Source organism: Bison bison, unplaced genomic scaffold (assembly GCF_000754665.1).
Source record: "Bison bison bison isolate TAMUID 2011002044 unplaced genomic scaffold, Bison_UMD1.0 scf7180017864499, whole genome shotgun sequence".
Taxonomy (NCBI): domain Eukaryota; kingdom Metazoa; phylum Chordata; class Mammalia; order Artiodactyla; family Bovidae; genus Bison; species Bison bison.
Window position 1 is genome coordinate 5,357,885 of NW_011495058.1, and position 27,751 is coordinate 5,385,635.

The 27,751-nt window shown below is 39.3% G+C and overlaps 1 protein-coding gene across 1 annotated transcript in view; it reads right to left on the bottom strand.

Moving 5' to 3' along the window:
• The window catches only part of HECW1 (HECT, C2 and WW domain containing E3 ubiquitin protein ligase 1), a 211,042-nt gene that overhangs the window by 142,898 nt on the left and 40,393 nt on the right, over window positions 1-27,751 (bottom strand). Inside the window, exon 3 of the mRNA XM_010829072.1 lies at window positions 25,893-26,062. Coding sequence (XP_010827374.1) covers window positions 25,893-26,062 — 170 coding nt within the window. The remainder of the gene's footprint in view (window positions 1-25,892; window positions 26,063-27,751) is intronic.

Below are 27,751 nucleotides of genomic sequence, written 5' to 3' on the forward strand. Positions count from 1 at the left end.
AAAGCAAAGACAGTACTTTGTCAACAAAGGTCCATCTAGTCAAGGCTATGGTTTTTTCAGTGGTCATGTACGGATGTGAGAGTTGTACTATAAAGAAAGCTGAGTGCCAAAGAATTGATGCTTTTGAACTGTGGTGTTGGAGAAGACTGTTGAGAGTCCCTTGGACTGCAAGGAGATCCAACCAGTCCATCCTAAAGGAGATCAGTCATGGCTGTTCACTGGTAGGACTGATGTTGAAGCTGAAACTCTGATACTTTGGCCACCTGATGCGAAGAGCTGACTCAGTTGAAAAGACCCTGATGCTGGGAAAGATTGAGGGCAGGAGGAGAAGGGGAAAACAAAATTTGAGATTGTTGGATGGCATCACTGACTCAATGGACATGGGTTTGGGTGGACTCTGGGAGTTGGTGATGGACAGGGAGGCCTTCATGCTGCGATTCATGGGGTCGCAAAGAGTCGGACATGACTGAGCGACTGAACTGAATTGAACTTACAGGATGCTATGTGACCTCAGGTTTGGCATTTCTGTGCTCATAGAAAATGTTAGGTCACTAAGTGATTCACACCTATCCAGTTCCAGTTCAGTCCCTCAGTCATGTCCGACTCTTTGCGACCCCATGAATCCCAGCACGCCAGGCCTCCCTGTCCATCACCAACTCCTGGAGTTCACTCAGACTCACGTCCATAGAGACAGTGATGCCATCCAGCCATCTCATCCTCTGTCGTCCCCCTCTCCTCCTGCCCCAATCTCTCCCAGCATCACAGTCTTTTCCAATGAGTCAACTCTTCGCATGAGGTGGCCAAAGTACTGGAGTTTCAGCTTCAGCATCATTCCCTCCAAAGAAATCCCAGGGCTGATCTCCTTCAGAATGGACTGATTGGATCTCCTTGCAGTCCAAGGGACTCTCAAGAGTCTTCTCCAACACCACAGTTCAAAAGCATCAATTCTTCAGTGCTCAGCCTTCTTCACAGTCCAACTCTCACATCCATTCATGACCACAGGAAAAACCATAGCCTTGACTAGATGGACCTTTGTTGGCAAAGTAATGTCTCTGCTTTTGAATATGCTATCTAGGTTGGTCATAACTTTCCTTCCAAGGAGTAAGCGTCTTTTAATTTCATGGCTGCAGTCACCATCTGCAGTGATTTCGGAGCCCCCCAAAATAGTCTGATACTGTTTCCACTGTTTCCCCATCTATTTGCCATGAAGTGATGGGACCAGATGCCATGATCTTCGTTTTCTGAATGTTGAGCTTTAAGCCAACTTTTTCACTCTCCACTTTCACTTTCATCAAGAGGCTTTTGAGTTCCTCTTCACTTTCTGCCATAAGGGTGGCGTCATCTGCATATCTGAGGTTATTGATATTTCTCCCGGCAATCTTGACTCCAGCTTGTGCTTCTTCCAGCCCAGTGTTTCTCATGATGTACTCTGCATATAAGTTAAATAAGCAGTGTGACAATATACAGCCTTGACGTACTCCTTTTCCTATTTGGAACCAGTCTGTTGTTCCATGTCCAGTTCTAATTGTTGCTTCCTGACCTGTATACAGATTTCTCAAGAGGCAGGTCAGGTGGTCTGGTATTCCCATCTCTTTCAGAATTTTCCACAGTTTATTGTGATCCACACAGTCAAAGGCTTTGGCATAGTCAATAAAGCAGAAATAGATGTTTTTCTGGAACTCTCTTAGCGGATATTAGCAATTTGATCTCTGGTTCCTCTGCCTTTTCTAAAACCAGCTTGAACATCAGGAAGTTCACGGTTCATGTATAGAGATGGGCTAAAAGTTGAGGCCAGAACCCCTACTGTTCCCTCTACCATCTGGAAGCCCATAAACTGAGAAAATCTCTATCTCCCCCTTTCCCAATCATAGTTCCCAACAATTGAGCCATTATCCCTGTAGGAAAAGATGAGGGGATCCCCAGACATCTACAGTGATTTCATTTCTCTTGAAGGTGTTGGAATGGGCGGAAGGGAGAAAAGAACAGAGTATGTCTCCTTTCAGTCCCAGACCCTCAAACCACAATCCTGGTCTATGGTGAATAGGAGGAAAAGAGATTTAAACTGAGCATGAAACTAGACTTGATTGGATTATCTACAACTAAAAGTGATCAGAAAGTTATAGCATATGCCCAAGACATCTTTAAGAGATAGTTGAGCATGGCTGAATGCAGAGGCTGGAAGATTAACAAATGATTATGGTATCACACCACTGAATTGAGGCAACTCAACTAAGCAGACTGTATAACTACCCATCTATCTATCTATAGTGTGTGGTTTGGCAGGCATATAAAATATCTGTTTCTCAAATATTTTCTTGGTTATTTTAGCTGGGTTTGAAACCTTACTGTTAACTCCATAATTATGGATCTACCATCTACTGTTCCACATTATGTATGGCTGGATAATTACCTCTTTCACTTACCCTGTAAGTCACTGGACTTGCACTGTATTTCTTCTGTATGTCTCTCTTACAGATATACTAAGTTATACTATAACTATACTAAGTTTAAGGCACCCACTAAGTGCCTCCCTTAAATAAAATATTCTTTTAGCCAAAGTTGGATACAGCCTAAATGTTAACCATAAGCTTTTACAAAAATAAAATCTCAGAAAATGTGAGATTAGCTAATTAATCATGGAATTACTATAATAATAATTTTTAATACGTGAAATCAATAGCCTAAACACAGTAATTCAGTCATTACAAGATTTCAAATTAAAGTCATTGATAAAATGACAAGAACTCTATTGATTTTCCTTTGATATTTTTAACTTAAGATGCTATTGTTTATATTGACTTTTGTTTGTATTCCTTTATTAACTTTATTCTAGGCTAATTATCCAAAGTACTTAAAAAAGGCTGAGAAAGCAAAATAAATTAAAGCCTGTTATAACTTGAGATTTTTCGCTGGGCACAGCATTACTTCCTGCAATACAAGTCTTATGGAGAAAAAGATGGGGACCTAGTAGAGCCCCAGAAGAAAGGAATCAGTCAGAAATGGGCCTTGCTGAAGTGGACTTTCTGCTCAGTAAGGAAAGAGAGTCCAAAGAATTTGGCCATTTCTATTAATATGACTTAGTCCCTATTGGCTATTTCTTTTTCATTTTTTAAATGTGGTCAGTTTGTACAGATAGGCCAAGGACGACTGCATACCATTTCTGAAATTCCATGGGTTTTTCTTCCACCTGCCTGCCTGTTCCTTTTAGGAACCAACTGATCCTGGTTCCTAAACCCACGTCTTTGACTCATCTGTTGTTGATTTCTATTTTTCTCAAGGCTGCATGCTCAGAAATCCACTTTGATAGATTCTGCCTGACTCTAGCCTTACCTTTGATTTTTCCTATCAGCCAAAATATGACGTTGCTGCTGGTGTTGGTCTTTAGCTTAATAAATTTCAATCTATGAAACAGACTACCTGATTCCAGCTCTGATTTGTAGTGTTTGCGTTTTTCTTGGTGTTAATACGTACACCATGGCTGACCTCACTTCATTATGTGCAGTCAGGAAGAGATGTGCATGGTGGCTCCTGGGAGTCCACATGTGCTGGCTCTAGCACACCACTGGTCCCATGGATGGGTGTCCTAAGCCAACCCCTCATCCAGTTCACTCTATTTCTCCATGAGAAATTATGAGGCATTTGGTTTTACAGATCCTCTTAAAACCTCCACTTCAATCTTATTTTTTTCAGAGGCTGCAAAATGATGCTAACAGACAAATACAAGGAATACTTTAACCAGTGGACATCAAATTGTTTGAGTCCTAGGTTTAGTGGATGAGCCTTGGGCATCACCTGGGAACTAGAGGCAGTACCACTGGAGTTTTTAAGTTGGTGTTCCATTCATGAGTCCCTTTTATTAGAGTTTAGCTAAAGAAAGGACTGATTTGGTGTTTATATGGTGGTTGTCTATATCAAGGAACTTCAAGAGTCATCTTTTAAAACTATTGTCCTGGGCAGGGCTGCTAGTTAGGGCTTCTTGCATTCTAGCCACTGGTGCCAGCTTTTCATTTTGAAGAATGCTTTTCTTCCATAAAAGTGAATTTTTGGTTTATAATCTTGCTTACCTTGTCCAGGTCAAGTGCAATTTAATATCTGATTAAATTACTTAATTTTTAATCCATCAGGACTAAAGTTAATCTATTTTAAATCAATTAGTTTGGTTACAATTCATTAGGGCTGGCTTATTACAGTAATCACTAAGCTATTGTGCTTACTTTGTGGGGCTCAAGGGCTTCAGCCAGGCACCTGTATTTATCTCTAGAGGGGATGTTTTTAACCTAAGCTGGTCTGCCTGCTCTACTCAATCAGGTTTTTGTAATTTCCCCACCCAGTAGGTCTCATTCTTACTCCTGATGATATGGGGTTGACTGAACATGATAACTAGTAAATAATCTATTATTACTTGGTATATAAAAGAATACTCTTAAGCCTGACCCTTGTGAGTATATGCTCATATATGACTCAAGTTGTCAGGGCAGTGGCTTGTGGTTTGGTTACTGTAGGGAATGTCTTTGTTGTTGTTTCTGACTCACAGTCAACCCCAGCACTAGAAGCTACCCTGCTCTCCCTGTACTGTTTGATGTTCCTCTCACATGACAGAGTCCTCCTTTAGGTGCACTGTAGCTGGGGGTATTGAAGGGACCCAGTAGACAAAAGTGAGTCACAACAACTAATTATAGTTACAGCTATACTTCTCCATGTTCACCACCACTATTCTGGTCCAAGATTCATCGTCTCCCACTTAGCTTCTTCAATTGCTCCCTAACTGATCCCCTTTCTCCACCCACACCCCAACACCCCTTACATATGTCAGTACTGTGAAAGTCTTATTTAACATCTCACAAGCATCAGATATTGATCTTCTTCATTTTAGCCATTCTGGTGGATTTGCAGTGGTATCACACAGTACTTTTAATTTTCAGTCCTGGATAACTATTTAAGTTGAGCACTCTTTTAATGTATTTATTGGCATTTGGACATTCTCCTTTGTGAAGTGCCTGTCCAAGTCTTTGGTCCATATTTCTGTTAATTTTGGTCCTTTTCTTCTGGATTTGTAGGGACAGTCTGTGAATTTTAGATACCAATTCTTTGCTATTGAGATATAGCTCAATATTTTTTGAGGTTTGCTTTCAATATAGAGTTTTGATGAACATTCTGAATTTTAGTATCATCCAACTGATCAATCTTTTATTTTATGGTTAATGCTTTCTGTGTTCAACTTAAGAATTTTTTGGCTTCCACAAGGTCATGAAGTATTCTCACATATTTTGTTATGAATTGGAAGCTTTATTGCTATCATTTCATATCTAGACTTATAATCTCTTTGGAATGAACTTTTGTGTATCTTGTGAGACTGCATTTAAGGTTCATTTGTTCTTTACATGGTCAGCAAACTGACCCAACACCAAGTTTTGAATAGGCCATCTTTTCTTACTGTATTAATATTACCACTGTCATAAAACAATAATGATATGCATGTGCATCTACTTCTGGGTTGTAATCTATTCTGTTAGCTACTTGTCTGTTGGTGCCAATGTCATACTGTCTTTTTTTTTTGGAGGCACAATGAGGCCTGTGGGATCTTAGTTCCCCAACCAGAAATTGAACCCATGCCCCCTGCAGTGGAAGCATGGAATCTTCCATGGACCACCTTCACAAAAGTCCTGAATGCCATACCATCTTAATTCCTATGGGTTTATATTTATCATGATATCTTGTAATAGAAGTCCTTCTGCTTTTCTTCTTCTATCAGATTCTCTTGCCTCTTCTTGGTCTCTTTCTTTTCTATATAGATTTTTAGAATTAGCTTGCCAGTTAACATTAAAAATACCTCTTACAATTTTGATTGATGTGTCATCGAATTTACAGATCTGAGGAAAAACTAACACCTTAACACTTTAGTTTTCTAAGCCTTGAACATATAATATCTCTCCTTTTATTTAGTCTGCATTTAACTTCTCTTAGAAATGCTGTAGTGTTCAATATAGAGATCATCCACATTTTTGTTAGATTTAGTCCAAGGTATTTAATGCTTTTTGATGCAATTCTAAATGGTATCTTTAAGTTGTTTAAAATTTCTATTTGCCTATAGAAATATACCTTACATTGACTTTTATTTATTTAGTGACTTCACTAAATTCATGTATTAATTTGAATAGTTTGTTGAGTCTTGTACACTGTTTACTTATACAACGTTATTTGAGAATAAATGCAGTCTTTCTTTCCAATTCTGATGGTATTTTTCCTTATTGTATTGGCTGGGATTGCTAGTACAATTTTAAATAGGAGAGGCTAAAGCGTTCATCCTTGTCATGTTCTCAATTTCAAGGAAATGTATTTCAATATTTTATCAAGTATGATGTATGCTGTAGAGTTTATTATTATTCTTCCTTTTAAAAATCATACTGAAGAAGTTCCCTTCTATTCTCTAGTTTTCTAAGAGTTATTGAAAATCAGTAATGAATATCAAATTTCATTAATGACTTTTTCTGGATCTACTATAATAAACATATTTTTCCTTATGTTGTCAATGTGGTGGCTCATACGGACTTTAAGCTTATACTTTAATAAAACATTTACAAAGAACAATACAGAAAACTACAGTTACTTATATAAAAATAATCCAAATACTGACAAGACCTAGAAAAATGTGAAATAACTGTTTGTTAATAGTTGAATTATGGATACTTGTTCACTGAAACAAGAGACTGGCATAGAATAAGTTCTCCTTATTCGGTGTCTTTGACCTGAATGTATCAATAGCTTTAGTCACTCAACAGTGGTACTGAGCAGCTAAAACTCCAATAAAAATTCTACCATCTTTCTGGCTGGAAGAACCAGGCAAAGGAGCCTGGGGCAACCAGCATTACCAGAGAATGAAAGAGGAACTCTAGAAAGAAGAGAGACAAATTTTGTTTATAAACCTGGCCCAAGTTTCTGGTCAATCCCAGAATCATAAATGCAGAGGACAAATGAACTCAGCTTGTGTTTAGAGCTTAAAGAACCAAACTTTGATCTGAGGTACCGCTTATCAAATGCATGACAGTGTGAGCTTAACCAGTGTGCATGAGCTTAACCAAATGCATGACAGTGTGAGCTTAACCAGTGTGCATGAGCTTAACCAAATGCATGACAGTGTGAGCTGAATTCAATGTTTTTTGAAGCAACATAACAAAATGCACAACGTTTTCTACATGGCATTTATAATATTCAAGGCATCATCCAGCATTACACAGCATATCATAAAATGCAATCTATATTACAATTATTCAAAGTCAAGAGTTTATCTTAGGGTTAATTCTAGCTGCTGTATATTTTAATAGTTTACACAAATGTATGATGACTTACATCCATCATTATAATATCATATAGAGAATTCCCACTTTCCCAAAGCCCTCTGTGCTCTTCCTATTCATCTTTCTCCTCTATAAAGCCCTGGAAACAACTGATCTTTTCACTCTCTCCATAGTTTTGTCCTGTCTAGAATGTCATATAGTTCCAATTATACAGTCTGCCTTTTAAGACTGGCTTCTTCACTTAATATGCATTTAAGTTTCCACCATGTCTTTTCATGACTTGATAGCTCATAAAAAAGATGGTGATTACAGCAATGAAATTAAAAGACACTTACTCCTTGGAAGAAAAGTTATGACCAACCTAGACAGCATATTAAAAAGCAGAGACATTACTTTGCCAGCAAAGGTCCATCTAGTCAAGGCTAAGGTTTTTCCAGTGGTCATGCATGGATGTGAGAGTTGAACTATAAAGAAAGCTGAGTGCCGAAGAATTGATGCTTTTGAACTGTGGTGTTGGAGAAGACTCTTGAGAGTCCCTTGGACTACAAGGAGATCCAATCAGTCCATCCTTAAGGAGATTAGTCCTGGGTGTTCATGGGAAGGACTGATGCTGAAGCTGAAACTCCAATACTTTGGCCACCTAATGCGAAGAGCTGACTCATTGGAAAAGACCCTGATACTGGGAAAGATTAAGGGCAGGAGGAGAAGGGGACGACAGAGGATGAGATTGTTGGATGGCATCATCGACTCAATGGACATGGGTTTGGGAGGACTCTGGGAGTTGGTGATGGACAGGGAGGCCTGGCATGCTGGGGTTCATGGGGTCGCAAAGAGTCGGACACGACTGAGTGACGGAATTGAACTGAACTGAATGTCTGGATGGACAATGGACGACTGTTTTATAACATTTATCCATTCAACTGCTGAAGGACATATTGGTTGCTTCCAAATTTTGGCAATTATGAGAGTAAAGCTTCTATCAATATTCATGTGCAGGCTTTAGTGTGGACATAAGTTTTCAAATCCTTTGGGTAAATAACAAGGAGCTTGACTGTTGGATCATATGGTACAAAAGTATGTGTAGTTTTCAAGAAATTGCCAAACTGTCTTCCAAAGTGGGTGTAGCAGTTTTGCACTACTGCCAGCAATGTATGAGTCCCTACTGCTCCACATCCTCATCAGAATTTGCTGTTGTCAGTGTTCTAGATTTTGAGCATTCTAACAGGTGTGTAGTGGTATCTCATTATTGTTTTTGTTTGCATTTCCCTGATCACATATGACGTGGAGCATCTTTTCAAATGATTATTTGCCATCTGTCTGTTTTTTGGTAGTCTGTTAAGATCTTTGGCACATTTTAAAATTTGGATATTTGGTCTCTTATTGTTGAATTTTAACAGTTCTTTGTATATTTTGGATAACGTGCCTTTATCAGATGTTTATAATTCTCATGTAAACGCTGTCTCCCAGTTTGTGGCTTTTCCTCTAATTCTGTTGATATTGTCTTTCACAGAGCAGAAGTTTTCATTTTAATGAAGTCCAGCTTGTAAGTTATTTCTTTCACAAATTGTGTTTCTGATGTTGTATCTAAAAAGGCATCATTCTCTCCAAGGTCATCTAGGTTTCCTCCTATTTTCTTTGCCAGGAGTTTAATAGCTTTTCATTTCACACTCAAGTCTGTGATCCATATTGAGTTTATTTTTGTGAAGAGTGTAAGGTCTATAGCTAGATTCATTTTTTTTTTTTTTTGCATCTGAATGTCAAGTTGTTTTGGCTCCATTTATTAAGGAGATTTTCTATTTTCCATTGTATTGCCTTTTGCTCCTTTGTCAAAGACCAGTTGACCATATGGGGGTCTATTTCTGGGCTCTCTATTCTGTTCCATTGGTTTACTTGTATATATGTATGTATGTATGCATGCATGCATGTATGTATTGGCAATACCACACTGTATTGATAACTGTAGCTTTACAGTAAGGTTTGAAGATGGGTGGCACCAGTCCTAAAATTTTGCTCTGCTCCTTCAATACTGTGTTGGCTATTATGGGTCTTTAGCCTCTCCATATAAACTCTAGAATTAGTTTGTCAGCAAGTCATACAAGTCATAAAAATAACTTGCTAGGATTTTGATTGGGATTGCATTGAATCTATAGATCAGGTTGGGAAGAACAGACAGCTCTATAATATATCTTCCTATCCATGAACATGGAATATATCTCAATTTATTTAGTTCTTCTTTGATTTCATTCTTCAGTTTTGTGGTTATACAGATCTTGTACATATTTTGATAGGTTTATATCTAAGCATTTCATGTGTTTCTAATTTCAAGTTTCATTTGTTCATATATATAAATGCAACTGACTTTCTATATTGGCTCTGTACCCTGCAATCATGTTATAATCAGTTATTAGTTCTAGGAGTTTTTTGTTGATTCTTTTGGATTTTCTACATAGACAATCATATAATCTGTGAAAAAGTTTTAAGTCTTCCTTCCCAATCTATATACCTTTTATTTCTTTTTCTTGCTTTATTCCATTAGCAAGGATTTCCAGTACAATGTTGAAAAAGAGAGGTGAGAGGTTACATTGTTGCCTTGTTCCTGCCCTTAGTGGGGGAAACCTTTGAGATTATCAACTATTATATTGTCAACTATAGAACTTTACAATTGTAAAGATTCTCTATCAAGCTGAAAAAGATACTTAGGCCCACTAAAAAACTGAGATCTACTCATAGGACTGTAAACATCCTCTCCCACCTTACCACCATATTACTAAAGTTCTATTTACTGCTGTTTCTTTTCTTTAGTATGTTGTATCTGGCTATTAAGACAAAACTATAAGCCACATCAAAAAGCAAAAAAAAAAAAAAACAAAAAACAAATTGAAGATACACACCAAGTATCAGAACCAGACATGGTTCAGTTCAGTTCAGTTGCTTGGTCGTGTCTGACTCTTTGCAACCCCATGAACCACAGCACGCCAGGCCTCCCTGTCCATCACCAACTCCCGGAGTCCACCCAAACCCATGTCCATTGAGTCGGTGATGCCATCCAACCATCTTATCCTCTGTTGTCTCCTCTCCTCCTGCTCTCAATCTTTCCCAGCATCAGGGTCTTTTCAAATGAGTCAGCTCTTTGCATCAGGTGGACAAAGTTTTGGAGTTTAGGGATGTCATAAGTGCTAGACCAAGAATTTAGAACTGTGATTAATATAGGAAGGGCTCTAATGGACAACATGCAGGAACAAATGGGCAATGTGAGCAGAGGGATGAGAAACCTAAGAAAGAGCCAAAAAGAAAGGATCGAGATTTTTAAAAAAAAAACTGTTACCAAAATGAAAAATACTTTTGATGGGCTAATTTGTGGACTGGACACAGCTGAGAAAAAAAAAAAAACTGAGCTAGAGATATATCAGTAAAATTCTGATTCTCAAAATCAAAAACTTGGAAAACAAATGCTGAATGGAACAGAACAAAACATCCAAGGATTGTGGGGCAACTACAATAGGAATAACATATATATAGTGGGAATACCAGAAGGAGAAAAAAGAACAGAAGAAATACAGAAAACTACAGTGATGAAAATTTGCCCAAATTAATGTCAGACAATGAACTACAAATTTAGGAAGTTTGGGGAACACCAAGCAAGACAAATGTCCGAAAGTTACCACTAGACATATTATTTTCAAACTACAGAAAATCAAATACAAAAAGATCTGAAAGAAGCAAGAAGAAAAAACCATCTTACTTACAGAGGGACAAAGATTAGAATCATATTTGTCTTCTCCTCACAAACAGAAGGTTGACACTTCTGGAGAAGGAAATGGCAACCCACTCCAATACTCTTGCTTGGAAAATCCCATGGACAGAGGAGCCTGGTAGCTTACAGTCCATGGGGTTCCAAAGAGTTGGACATGACTGAATGACTTCACTTTCACAAACAAAGCAAACAAAGAGAGAATGGAATGAAATGTGAAAAGTGGCTGAGAGGAAAAAAAAAACACACATAATCTAAAATTTTGTACCCTGCAAAATTGTCACCTCTGAAATGTGAACTTCTTAAGTGTTTCTCTATATTTTCCCCCATTAGGTGGGACAGGATGGCTAGAGTGGGCTGAAGATGACTATTTCTCTTCTCCCATGTCAGTTAGGATCTGATAATACTCCAGCAGGTTAGGCTCTGGTTAAATAATTTTCTGAGTACAGGCCTTGCTAAGAGCAGAGGGCTCTGATGTACTTTGAAAATGCTTCCTTGTCCCCTCCCCTTGCTGGAAGCATGAGGGGAATTTTTTCTCTGATATTTACTGTGAGAACCTGGTCGAGCTCCTGGAGATAAATATTACAATGCTGTGGGGTCCACCCTACAGCTGGATTCTTTTGGAGTTTTTAAACTGTCCGAATTGTGCATATTGGACCTTCAACAATTCATCATTGGTTCATGTGGTAGGTTTCTGCCAAGAGTCTCTGCTCTGGTAAGTCATGACTCCTTGTATTTGGCATTCTGTCTCTCTGATCTTGGGTACCACAGTTCACTCTGTGTCCTCCCCTCTCTTTCAAATCTAGGTTGACTTTTCAGTCTGTTCAGATTTTCACTTGTTAGGATGGACGGTCAACTTCTAAGCTTCTTACATGTGGAACCAGCAACTGGAAGTTGCTGAAACAATTTTTAAAATGAAGAACAAGGGCTTCGCTGGTGGCTCAGTGATAAAGAAAACACCTGCCAATGCAGTATACACAGTTTCAATCCCTGGCCCTGGAATATCCCTCTTGCCACAAAGCAATCAAGCCTGTGCATCACAACCATTGAGCCTGTGTTCTAGAGCCCATGTGCCACAACTACTAAAGCCCACAAGCCCTAGAGCCTGTGCTCTGCAACAAGAGAAGCCACCACAATGAGAAGCCCTCACACTACAGCTAGAGAGTAAGCCCTGCTCGCTGCAACTAGAGAAAGAGCCTACACAGCAACAAATACCCAGAAGAGCCAAAAATAAATAAAATTATATGTAATATAAAATTTATAATTTAAATTATAATTAAATTATAAATTAATTTATAATATAAAATTATATAAATATAAAATTTTATATATATATATATAAAATAAAGAACAAAGTTGAGAGACTTTTTCTAGTGGTTTCAAGATTTACCAGAAAGGTACAGTAATCAAGACAGAGTCACAAAGATGAAAGAAAGACAGATTCCTCAATGGTATGAAATAGAGAGCCCAGAAACAGACCCACAACTATTTGTTCAACTGAAATGTGATATGGGTACCAATACAGTACAGGAAGCAGGAAACTCTTTTCAGCAAAAGGTAGTAGAACTACTCAACATCCATATGGAAGAAATGAAGATCAATCTTTACTTCACACCATATACAAAAATAAACTGGAAATGGATCCTAGAAGCATATTTTAAAAAGCTAAAACTGTAAAACTGAAAACTAACCAAACTGATCACTTTGATCACAGCCTTGTCTAACCGAATGAAACTATGAGCCATGCTGTGTAGGGCCACCCAAGATGGACAGGTAATGGTGGAGAGTTCTGACAAAACGTGCCCACTGGAGAAGGGAATGGCAAACCACTTCAGTATTCTTGCCTCGAGAACCCCAGGAACAGTATTAAAAGGCAAAAAGATAGGACACTGAAAGATGAACTCCCCAGGTTGGTAGGTGCCCAATATTCTGCTGGAGAAGATTGAAGAAATAGTTTCAGAAAGAAAGAAGAGGCTGAGCAAAAGCAGAAACAACGCCCAGCTGTGGATGTGACTGGTGATGGAAGTAAAGTCCAGTGTTGTAAAGAACAATATTTCAGAGGAACCTGGAATGTTAGGTCCATGAATCAAGACAAACTGGAAGTGGTCAAACAGGAGATGATGAGTGAACATTGATATTTTAGGAATCAGTGAATTAAAATGGACCAGAATGGACAAATTTAACTCAGATGACCATTATATCTACTACTGTGGGCAAGAATTCCTTGGAAGAAATGGTATAGCCCTTAGAGTCAACTAAAGAGTCTGAAATGCAGTAGTTGGATGCAGTCTCAAAAACGACAGAATGATCTCTATTTGTTTCCAAGGCAAACCATTCAAAATCACAGTAATCCAAGTCTATGCCCCAACCAATAATGACAAAGAAGCTGATGTTGAACGGTTCCATGATGACCTACAAGACCTGCTAGAACTAACACCCAAAAAAGATGTCCTTTTCATCATAGGAGACTGGAATACAAAAGTAGGAAGTCAAGAGATACCTGGAATAACAGGCAGGTTTGACCATGGAGTACAAAATGAAGCAGGGCAAAGGCTAATAGAGTTTTGCCAAGAGAACACACTGGTCATAGCAAGCACCCTGTTCCAACAACACAAGAGAAGACTCTACACATGGACATCACCAGATGATCAATACGGAAATCAGATTGATTATATTCTTTGCAGCCAAAGATGGAGAATCTTTACACAGTTAGCAAAAACAAGACTGGGAGCTGACTGTGGCTTATATCATGATCTCCTTATTGCCAAATTCAGACTTAAATTGAAGAAAGTAGGGAAAACCACTAGATCATTCAGTTATGAACTAAATCAAATCCATTACGATTATAAAGTAGTGGTGACAGATAGATTCAAGGGATTAGATCTGATAGACAGAGTGCCTGAAGAACTATGGACAGATGTTCATAACACTGTATAGGAGGCAGTGACCAAAACCATCCCCATGAAAAAGAAATGCAAAAAGGCAAAATGGTTGTCTGAGGAGGCCTTACAAATAGCTGAGAAAAGAAGAGAAGTGAGAGGCAAAGGAGAAAAGGAAAGATATACCCATCTGAATGCAGAGTTCCAAAGAATACAAGGAGAGATAAGAAAGCCTTCCTCAGTGATCAGTGCAAAGAAATAGAAGAAATCAATAGAATGGGAAAGACTAGAGATATCTTCAAGAAAATTAGAGATACCAAGGGAACATATCATGCAAAGATGGACACAATAAAGGACAGAAATTGTATGGACCTAGCAGAAGTGAAGATATTAAGAAAAGGTGGCAAGAATACATAGAACAACTATACAAAAACTATCTTTTTTTTTCAATAAAGTAATCATCTTTTATTACTTTGGTTTCCTGACACAAACACCATAAATGAGTGATCCCAGTAAAGAGATCTTAATGACCTAGATAACCACGATGGTGTGATCACTCACCTAGAGCCAGATATCCTAGAGTGAAAAGTCAAGTGGGTTGTAGGAAGCATCACTACGAACAAAGCTAGTGGAGGTGATGGAATTCCAGTTGAGCTATTTCAAATCCTGAAAGATGATGCTGTGAAAGTGCTACACTCAATATGCCAGCACATTTGGAAAACTCAGCAGTGGCCACAGAATGGAAAAGGTCAGTTTTCATTCCAATCCCAAAGAAAGGAAATGCCAAAGGATGTTCAAATTACTGCACAATTGCACTCATCTCACACGCTAGCAAAGAAATGCTCAAAATTCTCCAAGCTAGGCTTCAACAGTACGTGAACTGAGAACTTCCAGATGTTCAAGCTGGAGTTAGAAAAGGCAGAGGAACCAGAGATAAAAAAAGCCAACATCCATTGGATCACAGAAAAAGCAAGAGAATTCCAGAAAAACATCTATTTCTGCTTTATTGACTACACCAAAGCTTTTGACTGTGTGGAACACAACAAACTGTGGAACATTCTTAAAGAGATGGGAATACCAGACCACCTTATCTGCCTCCTGAGAAATCTGTATGCAGGTCATGAAGCAACAGTTAGAATGGGACATGGAACAGTGGCCTGGTTCAAAATTGGGAAAGGAGTACATTTAGGCTGTTTTTAACTTATATGCAGAGTGCATCATGCAAAATGCTGGGCTGATGAAACATAAGCTAGAATCAAGATTTCAGGGAGAAATATCTATAACCTAGGATATGCAGATGACACCACACTTTTGGCAGAAAACAAAGAGAAAATGAAGAACCTCTTGATGATAGTGAAAGAGGAGAGTGAAAAAGCTGGCTTAAAACTCAACATTCAAAAAACTAAGATCATGGCATCCAGTCCTATCACTTCATGGCAAATAGATGGGGAATCAATACAAACAGTGATAGACTATTTTCTTGGGCTCCAAAATCACTGCAGATGGTGACTGCAGCCATGAAATGAAAGGACACTTGCTCCTTGGAAGAAAAGCTAGGAGAAACCTAGACAGCATATTAAAAGCAGAGACATTACTTTACTGACCAAAGTCCATATAGTCAAAGCTATGGTTTTTCCAGTAGTCATGTATGGATGTGAGAGTTGGACCATAGAGAAACTGAGCACCAAAGAATCAATGCTTTTAAACTGTGGTGTTGGAGAAGACTCTTGAGAGTCCCTTGGACTGCAAGGAGATCCAACCAGTCAACCCTAAAGGAAATCAGTCCTGAATATTCATTGGAGGGACTGATGCTTAGGCTGAAGCTCCAATGCTCTGGCCACCTGATGTGAAGAACTGACTCTGGAAAAGACCCAGATGCTGGGAAAGATTGAAGGCAGGAGGAAAAGGGGATGACAGATGATGAGATGGTTGGATGGCATCCCTGACTCAATGGACATGAATTTGAGCAAGCTCTGGGAGTTGGTGTTGGACAGGGAAGCCTGCTGTGCTGCAGTCCATGGGGTTATGAAGAGTTGGACATGACTGAGAGACTGAACTGAATGAAAACTATAGAACTCCTAGAAGAAAACTTAATAGTTATCTTTGTTAACTTGGGCAGATTTAGATAGAATGCAGAAAGCATGAATCAAGAAAAAATTACCTGATAAACTAGGCATCATAAAAATATAAAACATTTCATCTTTAAAATATAGTACTAATAAAAATGCAAGCCACAGACTGGGAGAAAATATTTGTAAAATAGATATGTGACAAGGAACTTGAATCAGAGTATATAAAGAACTCTCAAACCCTTAGATATCTCCAAATATCTCTCAAAAGAAAATGTACAAATGGCCAATAAGCAGATGAAAAGATGCTCAATACCATTAATCATCACACAAATGCAAAGTAAAACCACATTAAGTTACCATTTATCAACAAAGGACCGTCTAGTCAAGGCTATGGTTTTTCCAGTGGTCATGTATGGATGTGAGAGTTGGACTGTGAAGAAAGCTGAGCGCTGAAGAATTGATGCTTTTGAACTGTGGTGTTGGAGAAGACTCTTGAGAGTCCCTTGGACTGCAAGGAGATCCAATCAGTCCATTCTGAAGGAGATCAGCCCTGGGATTTCTTTGGAAGGAATGATGCTAAAGCTGAAACTCCAGTACTTTGGCCACCTCATGCGAAGAGTTGACTCATTGGAAAAGACTCTGATGCTGGGAGGGATTGGGGGCAGGAGGAGAAGGGGACGACAGAGGATGAGATGGCTGGAAGGCATCACTGACTCGATGGATGTGAGTCTGAGTGAACTTCGGGAGTTGGTGATGGACAGGGAGGCCTGGCGTGCTGCAAATTCATGGGGTCGCAAAGAGTCAGACACGACTGAGCAACTGAACTGAACTGAACTGAGAATAACTAAAATTAAGAAAGAATACCAAGTGTTTATGAGGACACAGAATAACTGGAACTCTCAAACACTATTGGTGGGAATATGAACTGGTGCAACCACACTGAAAACTTTTGGGCAGTTTTCACCCACTAAAATGATCTAGCCATTCCATTTCTAGGTATTTCTTGAGAGAAAGAAGACTTGTACCTGCATATCCATAGCAGCTTTGTTCACAATAGTCAATATCTGGAAACAATCTGAATGTCTATTAGCAGGTAAGTGTATAAATAATATGTATAGCCATACAACTGAATGGTACTTGCAGCAAAAAGAACAAACTGGGCTTCCTTGGTGGCTCAGATGGTAAAGAATCTGCCTTGCAATGCAGGAGACCAGAGTTCAATCTCTGGGTTGGGAAGATTCCCTCGAGAAGTGAATGGCTACCCACTCCAGTATTTTTGCCTGGAGAATCCTATGGATACAGGAGGCTGGTGGGCTACACTCCATGGGGTCTCAAGAGTTGGACATGATTGAGCGACTACCAATACACAAAACTGTCATAATGTAAAGTTTTAAATAAATGCAGTTTTTTCACTTGTTTGTAATAAATTGTATTTATGTATAAAGTTATTTCCTAATAAAGATAATAAAGATAAAAATAATCATAAAAGGAGGATTAAAGACCAAAAAACAAACAAACAAAAAAACCCAAACCCCTTATAATGCCAAACTGTGCATCTATGCACTGCTTTTCTATTTGCAGTTAGATACTTCACAAAAAAATTCTGATATTCACAATTACCAGTAGATGGAAGATTTTTGTTGTTTTGTTAGATAATGAAATACTTACCACTATGGGAGATTTTAAGCACATTATCCATATGCAGTTTTCCTAACTAGATATCATTTGGCATAATTGTTACACATGGTAGAGAGCATACAGCTTCATGACTCTGAACAAGAAATCAACAGCAGTGATCAGGAATTGCAGATCTTTTTGAAGTCCTATGCAGATATATACCAGACACTGGAGGGAAGTTCATAAACTAACAAATTATGTGAGCTTCTGGTAATGGTGGCACACTCCTGTGAGCAAGTTTTGTGTCTAATTGCTTCCTGGGTGTTTTACCATTGTTAGATTTGTAGGAAGCCTAGTACAAATCATAACAGAGAGAACTAGTTACTCCCTTTCTTGTTCAGCTGGAGTTCAGCAAATGATGGCAACACTGGTGCCAGAGAAAAACAGCTACATCAATTGAGCTTTTAGCATTCTTAGAATAAACACAATTTGGTAAAGTATTAGCCTTTTTATGTTCCTGGATTCAATTAGTCAATGTTTTGTTTAGGATAATTGCACAGATTTTCATGAGAGAGTTTGGAATGAAATTTGCCTTTCTTGTATTGACCTTGTAAGATTTTGGTATCAAAGTTTTGTTGGTTGTATAAAACAAGTTTGCCTCATAAAACACATTTCTTTTCTTTGGAAGAATTTGTACAAGATTATTGTTATTTTATTAAATGTCTGGGAGATTTCAACAGTGACAATTCTGGTCCTAGAAATTTCCTTGTGGAAAGGTTTTTAAATTACATACTTAAGTTCCTTAATAGACTATCCAGCATTTCTATTTATTGTCATGTAAGTTTAGTAAGATATTGTTCTAGGAATTTTCCATTCAAATTTATTAGCATAAACACTATAATATACACTTATTTTTTAATAAATATAAGAACACTACATTTTGATTTTTGTTAATTTTCTATATTATGCATTTGTCTTCTACTTCAGTGATTTTTGCATTTATGTTCATTATACTAGTATACTTCCCTCTGCTCTCTTTTTGTTTGATTTGCTCTTAATTTTGTAGCTTATTCATATGTGAACTCAGAACACTGATATTTAGCTCTTTTCTAATTTAGCTGCATCCTGCAAGTTTAGATATGTCATATGCTCATTATAACTTAATAAGTTCAAAATATTTTTTAAAATAGGTTTTTTGGTGATTTCTTCTTTGACTCATAGATTTTTAAGGAGTTTTTTTGCTTAATTTTCAAGGTAGTGGACATTTTATATTTATCTTTTTATTGTCTATGTCTAGCTTTTTAAGTTTGAAAACATATACAAAGTATTTAAAATCTACATTTAAAAAACTCCAACAATAAGCCTCAATGTGTCTGTTTTTATCATTACTGGGTCAGATTTTTTTTTTTTAATCAGAGACTGATTGAGTTGTTTGAGCTGTCTTCAAGTTTTCTACCATAGGTTGGCCCTGATCATATACTTATGGGCTTCCCTGGTAGTTCAGCTGGTAAAAAAATACGTGTGCAATGCAGGAGACCCCGGTTCAGTTCCTGGGTCAGAAAGATCCCCTGGAGAAGGGATAGGCGACCCTCTCCAGTATTCTTGGGCTTCACTAGTGGCCCAGTCGGTAAAGAATCCATCTGCAGTGAGGGAGACCTGGGTTCAATCCCTGGCTTGGGAAGATCCCTTGGAGGGAGGCATGGCAACCCACTCCAGTATTCTTGCCTGGAGAATCTCCATGACAGAGGGTCCCAGTCCATAGAGCTGCAAAGAGTCAGACATGACTGAGCAACTGAGCACACACAGATCATATACTTAGCCAGCCAGAAATCCAACTGAGAATCTGGGGTTTTCTAGGTCACCTCCTCCTTGGAGGATCCAGAACTCCTACTTTGTCTTTTCAGTACCATGAGATGACATCAAACTCCTCTTAAACCTTCAGGAGCTTTTTGCCTACCTTGCTGCTGCTGCTACTAAGTCACTTCAGTCGTGTCTGACTCTTCGCGACCCCATGGACTGCAGCCTACCAGGCTCCTCTGTCCATGGGATTTTCCAGGCAAGAGTACTGGAGTGAGGTGCCATTGCCTTCTCCTTTTGCCTACCTTACTGCTCTTTTAAAAAGTAGTAGAAGAAAGTTGGTTCACTCGCAATTCCTTCCTCTCCAGGATCTTAACCATATGAGTTCTACTTGTTTTAACCATTCTCATAGGTCATCACCACTTTTTAATTTTTGTCTTTTAACTGGCTTTTCTCATTGTGTTGTGTTAATGTGTCACATGCTGCTCCATGAGAGCCAGAAGCAAAATCAACTGCTTTCATCTCAGCCTCTTTATAATCCATTCTGCATATAAAAGCAGGATAATTTTTATAAAGTTTTAATCAGATGCTTCCCTCCTCCAATGGCCTCTTACCACATTTACAATCAAATCCCAATCACTTCCCTGCCTCTCTCTCACACTTTATCTTATACCTGACCCTATCCCTTCCATACTTGACATCTTCCTGCCACAGTGACCTTCCTGCTGTTTAGACATGCAAGCTTGTTACACCCAAGACTTCACACTGGCTGCTTCCTCTGTCTGAGATGCACATCCAACGAGTTCTTCATATGTCTGGCTTCTCAATTCACATGACAGCAACTCAGAGAGGCCTTCCTGGAGCACAGCAGTCTAAGGCAGCTCTACTCCATCAGACACATCATATTATGAGATGGTGTTTCCTTCAGGTTGAAAAGAAAGAAAGTGAAAGTGAAGTAGCTCAGTCATGTCTGACTCTTTGTGACCCCATGGACTACGGCCTACCATGATCTTCCATCAATGGGATTTTCCAGGCAAGAGTACTGGAGTGGGTTGCCATTGCCTTCTCCAGAGGATCTTCCCGACCCAGGGATCAAACCCGGGTCTCCCACATGGTAGGCAGACACTTTACCATCTGATCCACCAGGGAAGCCTTAAGGTTACTTGGCTTCTAATCCTCTGAGCTTGTGACCAGACTGGAGTAGTAAGGGGATTAATTAACCCAGCTCTGAGAGAAGCAGAGAGACTGGGTAGAGATGAATATACACCAGGGCCCAGGCCCAATTTTAATATCTGCTCAACCTGCTTGATATTTCTGAGACTCCACTTTCAGGAATTCCCTGTTTTATTTAGAGGCAGAAGTATACTCTGTATATAAGCATGCTGAACAGATAACCCCAAACTCATTAGTTGCTGCTGTTTCTGTTTAACTTCTCTGTGAAGTTATAATCTTATAAATGCTCATTATATCCATCCTGGAAAGTAAACAGACCTAAAATCAAGAAGAGTGTTCCCAGGGTGAAAAGAAGTTTCTAATTACAGTAATAATAAAAAAAAAAAAGAGATAAATCAATCAACTTGGAAGTCTTCTTTTTAATTTTTTTAGTCTGCATTACATTTAATATCTATTTCTCTCCATTTTTCCTCATTTAAAAATTCTAATTGTAACTTTAATTTTTCTAAGATTTAGCTATCCTGTTTTAATCAGCAAAAATATGTTTCAAGTTTGAACTTGCATAAATTTGAAAAAATCACATAAGACTTTAATGAAACATTAATCATAGAAATAAATTTAGCATTTAAACTACATGTTAAAGGGTATTCTTGCTCTTAACTGCGAGCAACATCAATTATTTCTCACTGAACATCGCTGGAATGTTAATTAGCAAATACAGAAAGTAGGACACTTGGTCCTCATTTACCTTCTTGCATAGCACTTACTGGCTTGCATAAATCCAGCAGGAGCAAGGAATCTTCATTTCATTCACCATGGGTTGCAATGTGAGACCCAGAAGCCAACATTACCTTTCACTTGTAAGGAGGTCAGGAAACCACGCAATGTGTGTGATTACAGTAAACCCAGCTCAGTTGCCATCTCACGTCCGTGCACACCACAAGCTACACCCATGAGACGTTTCTGAACTGCCCCCAAAGTGTCTGTGGATGCCTTGGTACCTTTGCATATGCACCTGGAATGCCCTCCCTCTCCCCCAAAATGTTCTACCACTTGTCAAGACCCAAGTCCAAGAGTGCACCCTCTATGAGGTCTTCCCTCAGTGCTTTGCAGCATCCTGTCCACACCTTGATTAGGACATTTATTTCACTGTATTGTTTCCTTCCATGTGCCTGTGGGGTCTTATCTATCAATCGTTTTTGTGTCCTTCCTGCCACTTCAACTTCTATTACAGAGTAAATGCACAATAAATATTTCTTAAATGAATCAATAATCAACCATGAGAACTTCACCTTGCTTTCCCCATATTAAAAAATTCATTTATCCTTTAAACTTATTCTCCAGAAGTAGGCATTCATACAATTAGCTGGAAAGAACAACTTAAGCTTTTGATAATTGACGTGGGCCTTATCACTCAATGCTGTAGATGTCAACTGATTTTTTTCACCTAAAGTAAGAGGATATAATGGTCATTCTGAGTATCTGATACAAGCTATAGATACTTTCTCCAGAATTTATTCACAACCACCCATGCACAAAACTGATCAATATCAGGCTCTGAACTGGTTCAAATTCTGGTTCTGTCATTTACCAGCTGTATGATCTTAGGAAAATCACTTAACTTCTCTGTGTCTTGGTTTCTTCATCTTTCAATGGGGATAACAATAGTACATATCTTACAGGATTGTTATGAGGATGAAATGAGTTAATTATATAACATATTTAGAACATGGCTTGGCATAGTAAGCCCTATAGAAACTACCAGGATTAGGCTCTGGGAACTGGAGGTATCAAGATAAATTGGACAGGATTTCTTTCCTTGAGGAGCTCAAAGTCTCATGAGGAAGACAGCTGTGCAAATAAAAGATACTCTGGTAGAAGTCTGGACAAAGGAGCAGAGGATGGAGCACTTTCCTTCTGAGGCCTAGGAGAGGGTACCAGGCAGGAGGTGGTATTTTAGCTGAGAATCTGTGGATAAGCAGGAGTCACTGGTAGCATTAGTTGAGGATGTCCATTTTAGGCAGATGTAAGCAAAGAAACAATTTATACAGCCACGTGAAAGCAGCCACTGAGAGTGACTTCAGTATAGTGTCGGAGGTGAAAGGTGCTGGAAGTACAACTGAAGCACATTGTGGACACTATAAACCCATTTATTCAGCACCCATGTTCACCACCTCTTCCCCTGCCCTCCCTGTTGGAGTCGGGGAAGTGAAATACCAGATCTTCCCAAACAGGTGAGGTCCTGTGACAGTTAATAGGGCTTTTGCTGAAAAGGGCTTCTCCTACAGGATAAAAATTGAGAGCCTTTCAAGAAGAAAGTTTCTTTCTTTCTTTTTTTTTTTTTGCTTTGTTCCTACCTGGAACTTGGGTTTGAAGTTCTCAGACAGGAAGAGGAGAGCCATCTGCTGAGGTATAGTAGGAATACCCAGAAAGCTCGGGTCCCTGGGGGCTGTGCTCAGTGGTTGCACTGCCTGCACACCTCCCTCTGGACTTCCTGTTTGTGAGAAATATCACAGCTGGCCAGGCTTTCTCTAGTTCAGAGCCAGAGGCATCCCTAACTGACACAAGTGGTAAAAAATGCTGGGTCATCGAAGGCCTCAGATGTTCTCCACTGGGGCTGAGACATCCACATTTGAGCACTGGGCACTCTAGGCTCACTTAGGGGCTTTGAAAATACAGCTTTGCAGTAACACAAACCACTGTTTTAAATCACTTCTCAGCCAGTTACTCTTCTGGTTAACTTGAGAAAGCAAGTGAAACAAGCTCAGTCTGAGCCTTGTGGGGGAGACACATGGTAGAACTTATTTTGGGATGCAAACCTTCGCCACAGCATGCTGGAAAGACCCGAGTAGGTCAAGAAGCAGAGGAAGAGTGAGAGCTTGCTATGTCCTTGCAGAGCAAAATAAATCTGAACTAAAGATTCAGAAATTGCTTCAGAACCTAAAGTCAATCTAGTTGACATTTTAAGCCAAAACATATTCTGATAGTGCTGGATTTTATAAATGCTCTTTGAGACTTATAATAATACCTTTATGGCTAAAGGTCTTAGTACAAGCTTCTCTAAAGTTCTTCAGAAGAAAGAGGCTTTTTTCTTTTCATGTACTATAAATTTCTGTGGCATCTTGTATTCCCAGGAATGCAGTGAGAAGTCCATAAATAACTGCCAAGAATAGCCAGGAATGTAGGAACAAATCATTTAAGATTCATGACTCCATGCTAGTGGCACTATGCGTGCTTTCAGTCTGTTGATAACCAAAGTAGTAAGAAGCTCAAATACAACTCTGTCTCCCTTATGGCACCTTCTACAAAGCATGTGTGGTGCTCAGACATGTCCTACTCTTTGCAACCCCATGGATTGTAGCCTACCAGGTTCCTCTGTCCATGGAATTTTCCAGGCAAGAATACTGGAGTGGGTTGCCATTTCCAGCTTTGGGGGATCTTCCCAACCCCAGACTCAAACCCAAGTCTTTTGGGTCTCCTATGTTGGCAGGTGGATTCTTTACCACTGAGCCACTTGGGAAGCCCTTATAAAGCCTAATTAAGCCTAGGAAGCAGAAAATGAAAAATCTTTGTCCCCAGATATCTACACTTTCTTGTCAAGGATACTTGAAAGTTCTGCATCAGAGATGATCTACTTTGAAGAATAAAAGAATACTGCCCAAAGTGAGTGCCTTGGACCATCAGCACCAGCCTGATAAGGATAATATGATGCTCAGATCGAGGATAACTGATTTCTCAAAGTTACACAACTAATAACTAGCCAAGCTGGGATTTGAACCAAGGTCTGTGTCACTGCAAAGCTGTGCTTTTAACTCCTACATTATATTGCAGCACTTTCATGTCCTAAGCCTCCCTGTTCCTTAAGCCACGCAGTCTGCAGATTATTCCCTCAAGCTAAAGAAGGGAGCTAGGCAGTCAATGGGGTGACAACTTTCTGCTAGTTCTCTCGGACAAGACTTAGTCATTGTGAGGCTGAGCCAGATGAGGTCTTGTTGAGGAACCTCCTTGCTCCCAGCTGGCGGAGGAGACACATGTAGGAGAAGAAAATCACCTTCATCAGACTATTCATCAAACTATTCAAAAGCTCCAGCAAGTTGCCTAGCACCAAGCAAACCAGGAAGATGGTGTGAATGATTTAAATCTATTTAAATTTATACCTATTTAAATCAAATAGTATGCAACCCCAGTGTTATTCTAGGGCTTATTGTTTTACCTGTCCCAGGAACCTGACAGTGTGAGAATCTCTGGAACTGGTCCAGACGGACACAGTTTAAATTTGTCACTCTCACTCAAGGGCCACACGTGTGGGAAGTATGTGAGAATGCATTTCTTCCTGCTCCCACAGAAAGGCAGAGAGAGGGAGTTCTGCTTGCAGGCTCAGAATCAGATGAAGAGGCTATTACAGTCGTCCCCTCGTATGTTGGGGTACTGGTTCCAGTACCCACCAAGACATGGAAACAACTTAAATGTCCATCGACAGAGGAATGAATAAAGAAAATGTTTTACATGCATATAATATAGTATTACTCAGCCATAAAAAAGAAAGAAATAAAGGCATTTGCAGCAACATGGATGAATGAGCTTATCTACAAAACAGAAGCAGAGTCATAGACATAGAAAACAAATTTATGGTTACCAGGGGGTAAGGGCAGAGGGATAAACTGGGAGATTGTGACTGACATATACACACTGAAAGTGAAAGTGAAGTCGTTCAGTCCTATCCAACTCTTTGTGACCCCATGGACTGTAGCCCACCAGGCTCCTCGGTCTATGGGATTTTCCAGGCATGAACACTGGAGTGGGTTGCCATTTCCTTCTCCAGGGGATCTTCCGGACCCAGGGATCAAACCTGGGTCTCCCGCATTGCAGGCAGACGCTTTACCATCTGAGCTGTAAAATAGATAACGAATAAGGACTTACTGTTTACCACAGGGAACACTACTCAATACTCTAATGGTATGTATGGAAAAAGAATCTAAAAAAGTGTGGATATCTGTATAACTGATTCACTTTGCTATATTCTTGCTATATACTTGATTCACTTTGCTATAACACACATTGTAAATCAACTATACTCCAATAAAAATTAAAATAAAATAAATATAAAAAAACTCCACTTCACCCACTTAAAAAAAAATTCCTAGGAGCTACAACCCAAAGAAAACATGGCCCCCCTCTAGGACCAAGAGAACCATGAACTAAGCAGAAGAGTTTGGGGCTCCAAGAAGGGAGGGAGTAGCACGTGGGCTTCATGGTCAGTCACTTCGCTTTGTCACTTAAGCCTGTTTTTCAGGGCCCGGGCACTCACCTCAGCCTGCCAGATGGGGTTCACAGTGTTGCCAATGATTTTGGATCGCCTCTCCTGTCCATGGTGGGGGAGGGCAGGAAAGATGCTGTGCTTCCCAGGCTGAATAGAAATCTTCAGGTAAGGGTCTGGGTTGAAAAACATCCCTTTCTTCAACCCCATGGCCTGGAAATCTACAAAATAGAGGATATTTCAATTTTGTGTGTTTTAGTAAGGTTAAAGATTATCTGTCTGTGGAATTCTGTGGAGTGGGTAGCCATTCCTTTCTCCAGGGGATCTTCCTGACTCAGGGATTGAACCTGAGTCTCCCGCATTGCAGGCTGATTCTTTACTGTCTGAGCCATCAGGGAAGGCCCAAAAGATTAGATTATGTTTTATACAAGGAAAAGAGTCCATTTGAAACACAGAAAAAATTTTCAATCCTGAACCACCGTTTTTCACCTCATTACAAAATATGGACTGATGTGTCTGCAGAACCCATTACATGAAACATTTACTGACGTATATTAAATTGGTTTGGTAAGAACTGCCTGTAATAAATCAATACTGGCATTGTGGTCACTACGCTTTTCAAGAGAATACTGTTGGTCCTTTCTGGTTTGGACTTCTGGTGCTCCTCAGGCAGGTTGGAATGAGGCTGAGGGTTACCTCAGGAAACCTGGGTGCACACTGAGAGAGGAAATCCATCTTGGAAAATTCAGTGGGTCTAGGTGAAAATTCTTCAAAGTGGAGACAGAAAAACAAGGGCTCTAGTCTCACAGTAAATAGGATCTTCACTGAGTAAGGAAAGAGAGAATTAGGAGAAAAAAGAGAAAGATGAAGATTAAAAGAGTGAAGAGCAGGGGCATTGGAGGAAAGAAAAAAATCATGGCCTCCATGGAGCTAATGTACTTCAGTGAGGAGAGTTCTGAGGAGAGACCATGCTGTCAGGAGGAAAGGCTTTGAAAACTGAGCCGTTCCCTGTAACTGAAAGTATCTGATCATGTAAAATTTCATGCTGTGTGTAGGGGGGAGAGAGAGGTGATAGTGGTTTATAGCTGTTCTGCCGACAACCTGAAATCATCTTATATTTATTGGAAATAAATTTATAATATCAAAAACATAATTAAAATTTTTGTATTATTAAAGTATTTTCCAAAAAATTGTTCCTACTTATACTTAAGTAAAAGAAACAGTTAAAAATACATCGGATTGATTCTCAAGTATGGTATAAGTTGTGAGGTGTTTGGAGGAATTTGTCACTGATGGAAAAAAGTACAGAAGCTTTCATGTGAATTTAAACGATACTTTGAATTGATTCAAAGCAATCTCCGTAACAAAACTGTTCTTCCACTCTTGCATTATTATATACTGCTGTGAGGTGGAATAAACATTAGAAAATATAAACATCACAGAAATTTGTAAAACTCAGGTATCACCCATAGAAATGTGTGACAGCCTGAGTCTTTTCTCCTTAGAAAGGTCTGTTCATAGGGTTGATCTTTCGGTAGTGTCAGGGGGGTTCTCACACCTCAGAACTAATAAGAACTCATCTCTGTGCCCCAAGTGTTTGTGAAAACTACCTTGTTTACACCGAACACCTGCTTTTCTCTGGGAGTCTGGAATTTTAGTAAGTCCTAGGAGGAATTTGGCCACATGAGCAGCCCCCAGTGAAAACCTTGGATTCTGAATCTTTATTGAGCCTCCTTGTTTCCCTGGTGGCTCAGAAGGTAAAGAATCTGCCTGTAGTGTGGGAGACCTGGGTTTGATCCCTGGATCAGGACAATCCCCTGGAGAAGAGAATGGCAACCCACTCCAGTATTGTTGCCTAGAGAATTCCATAGACAGAGGAGCCTGGTGGGCTACAGTCCATGGGGTCGCAA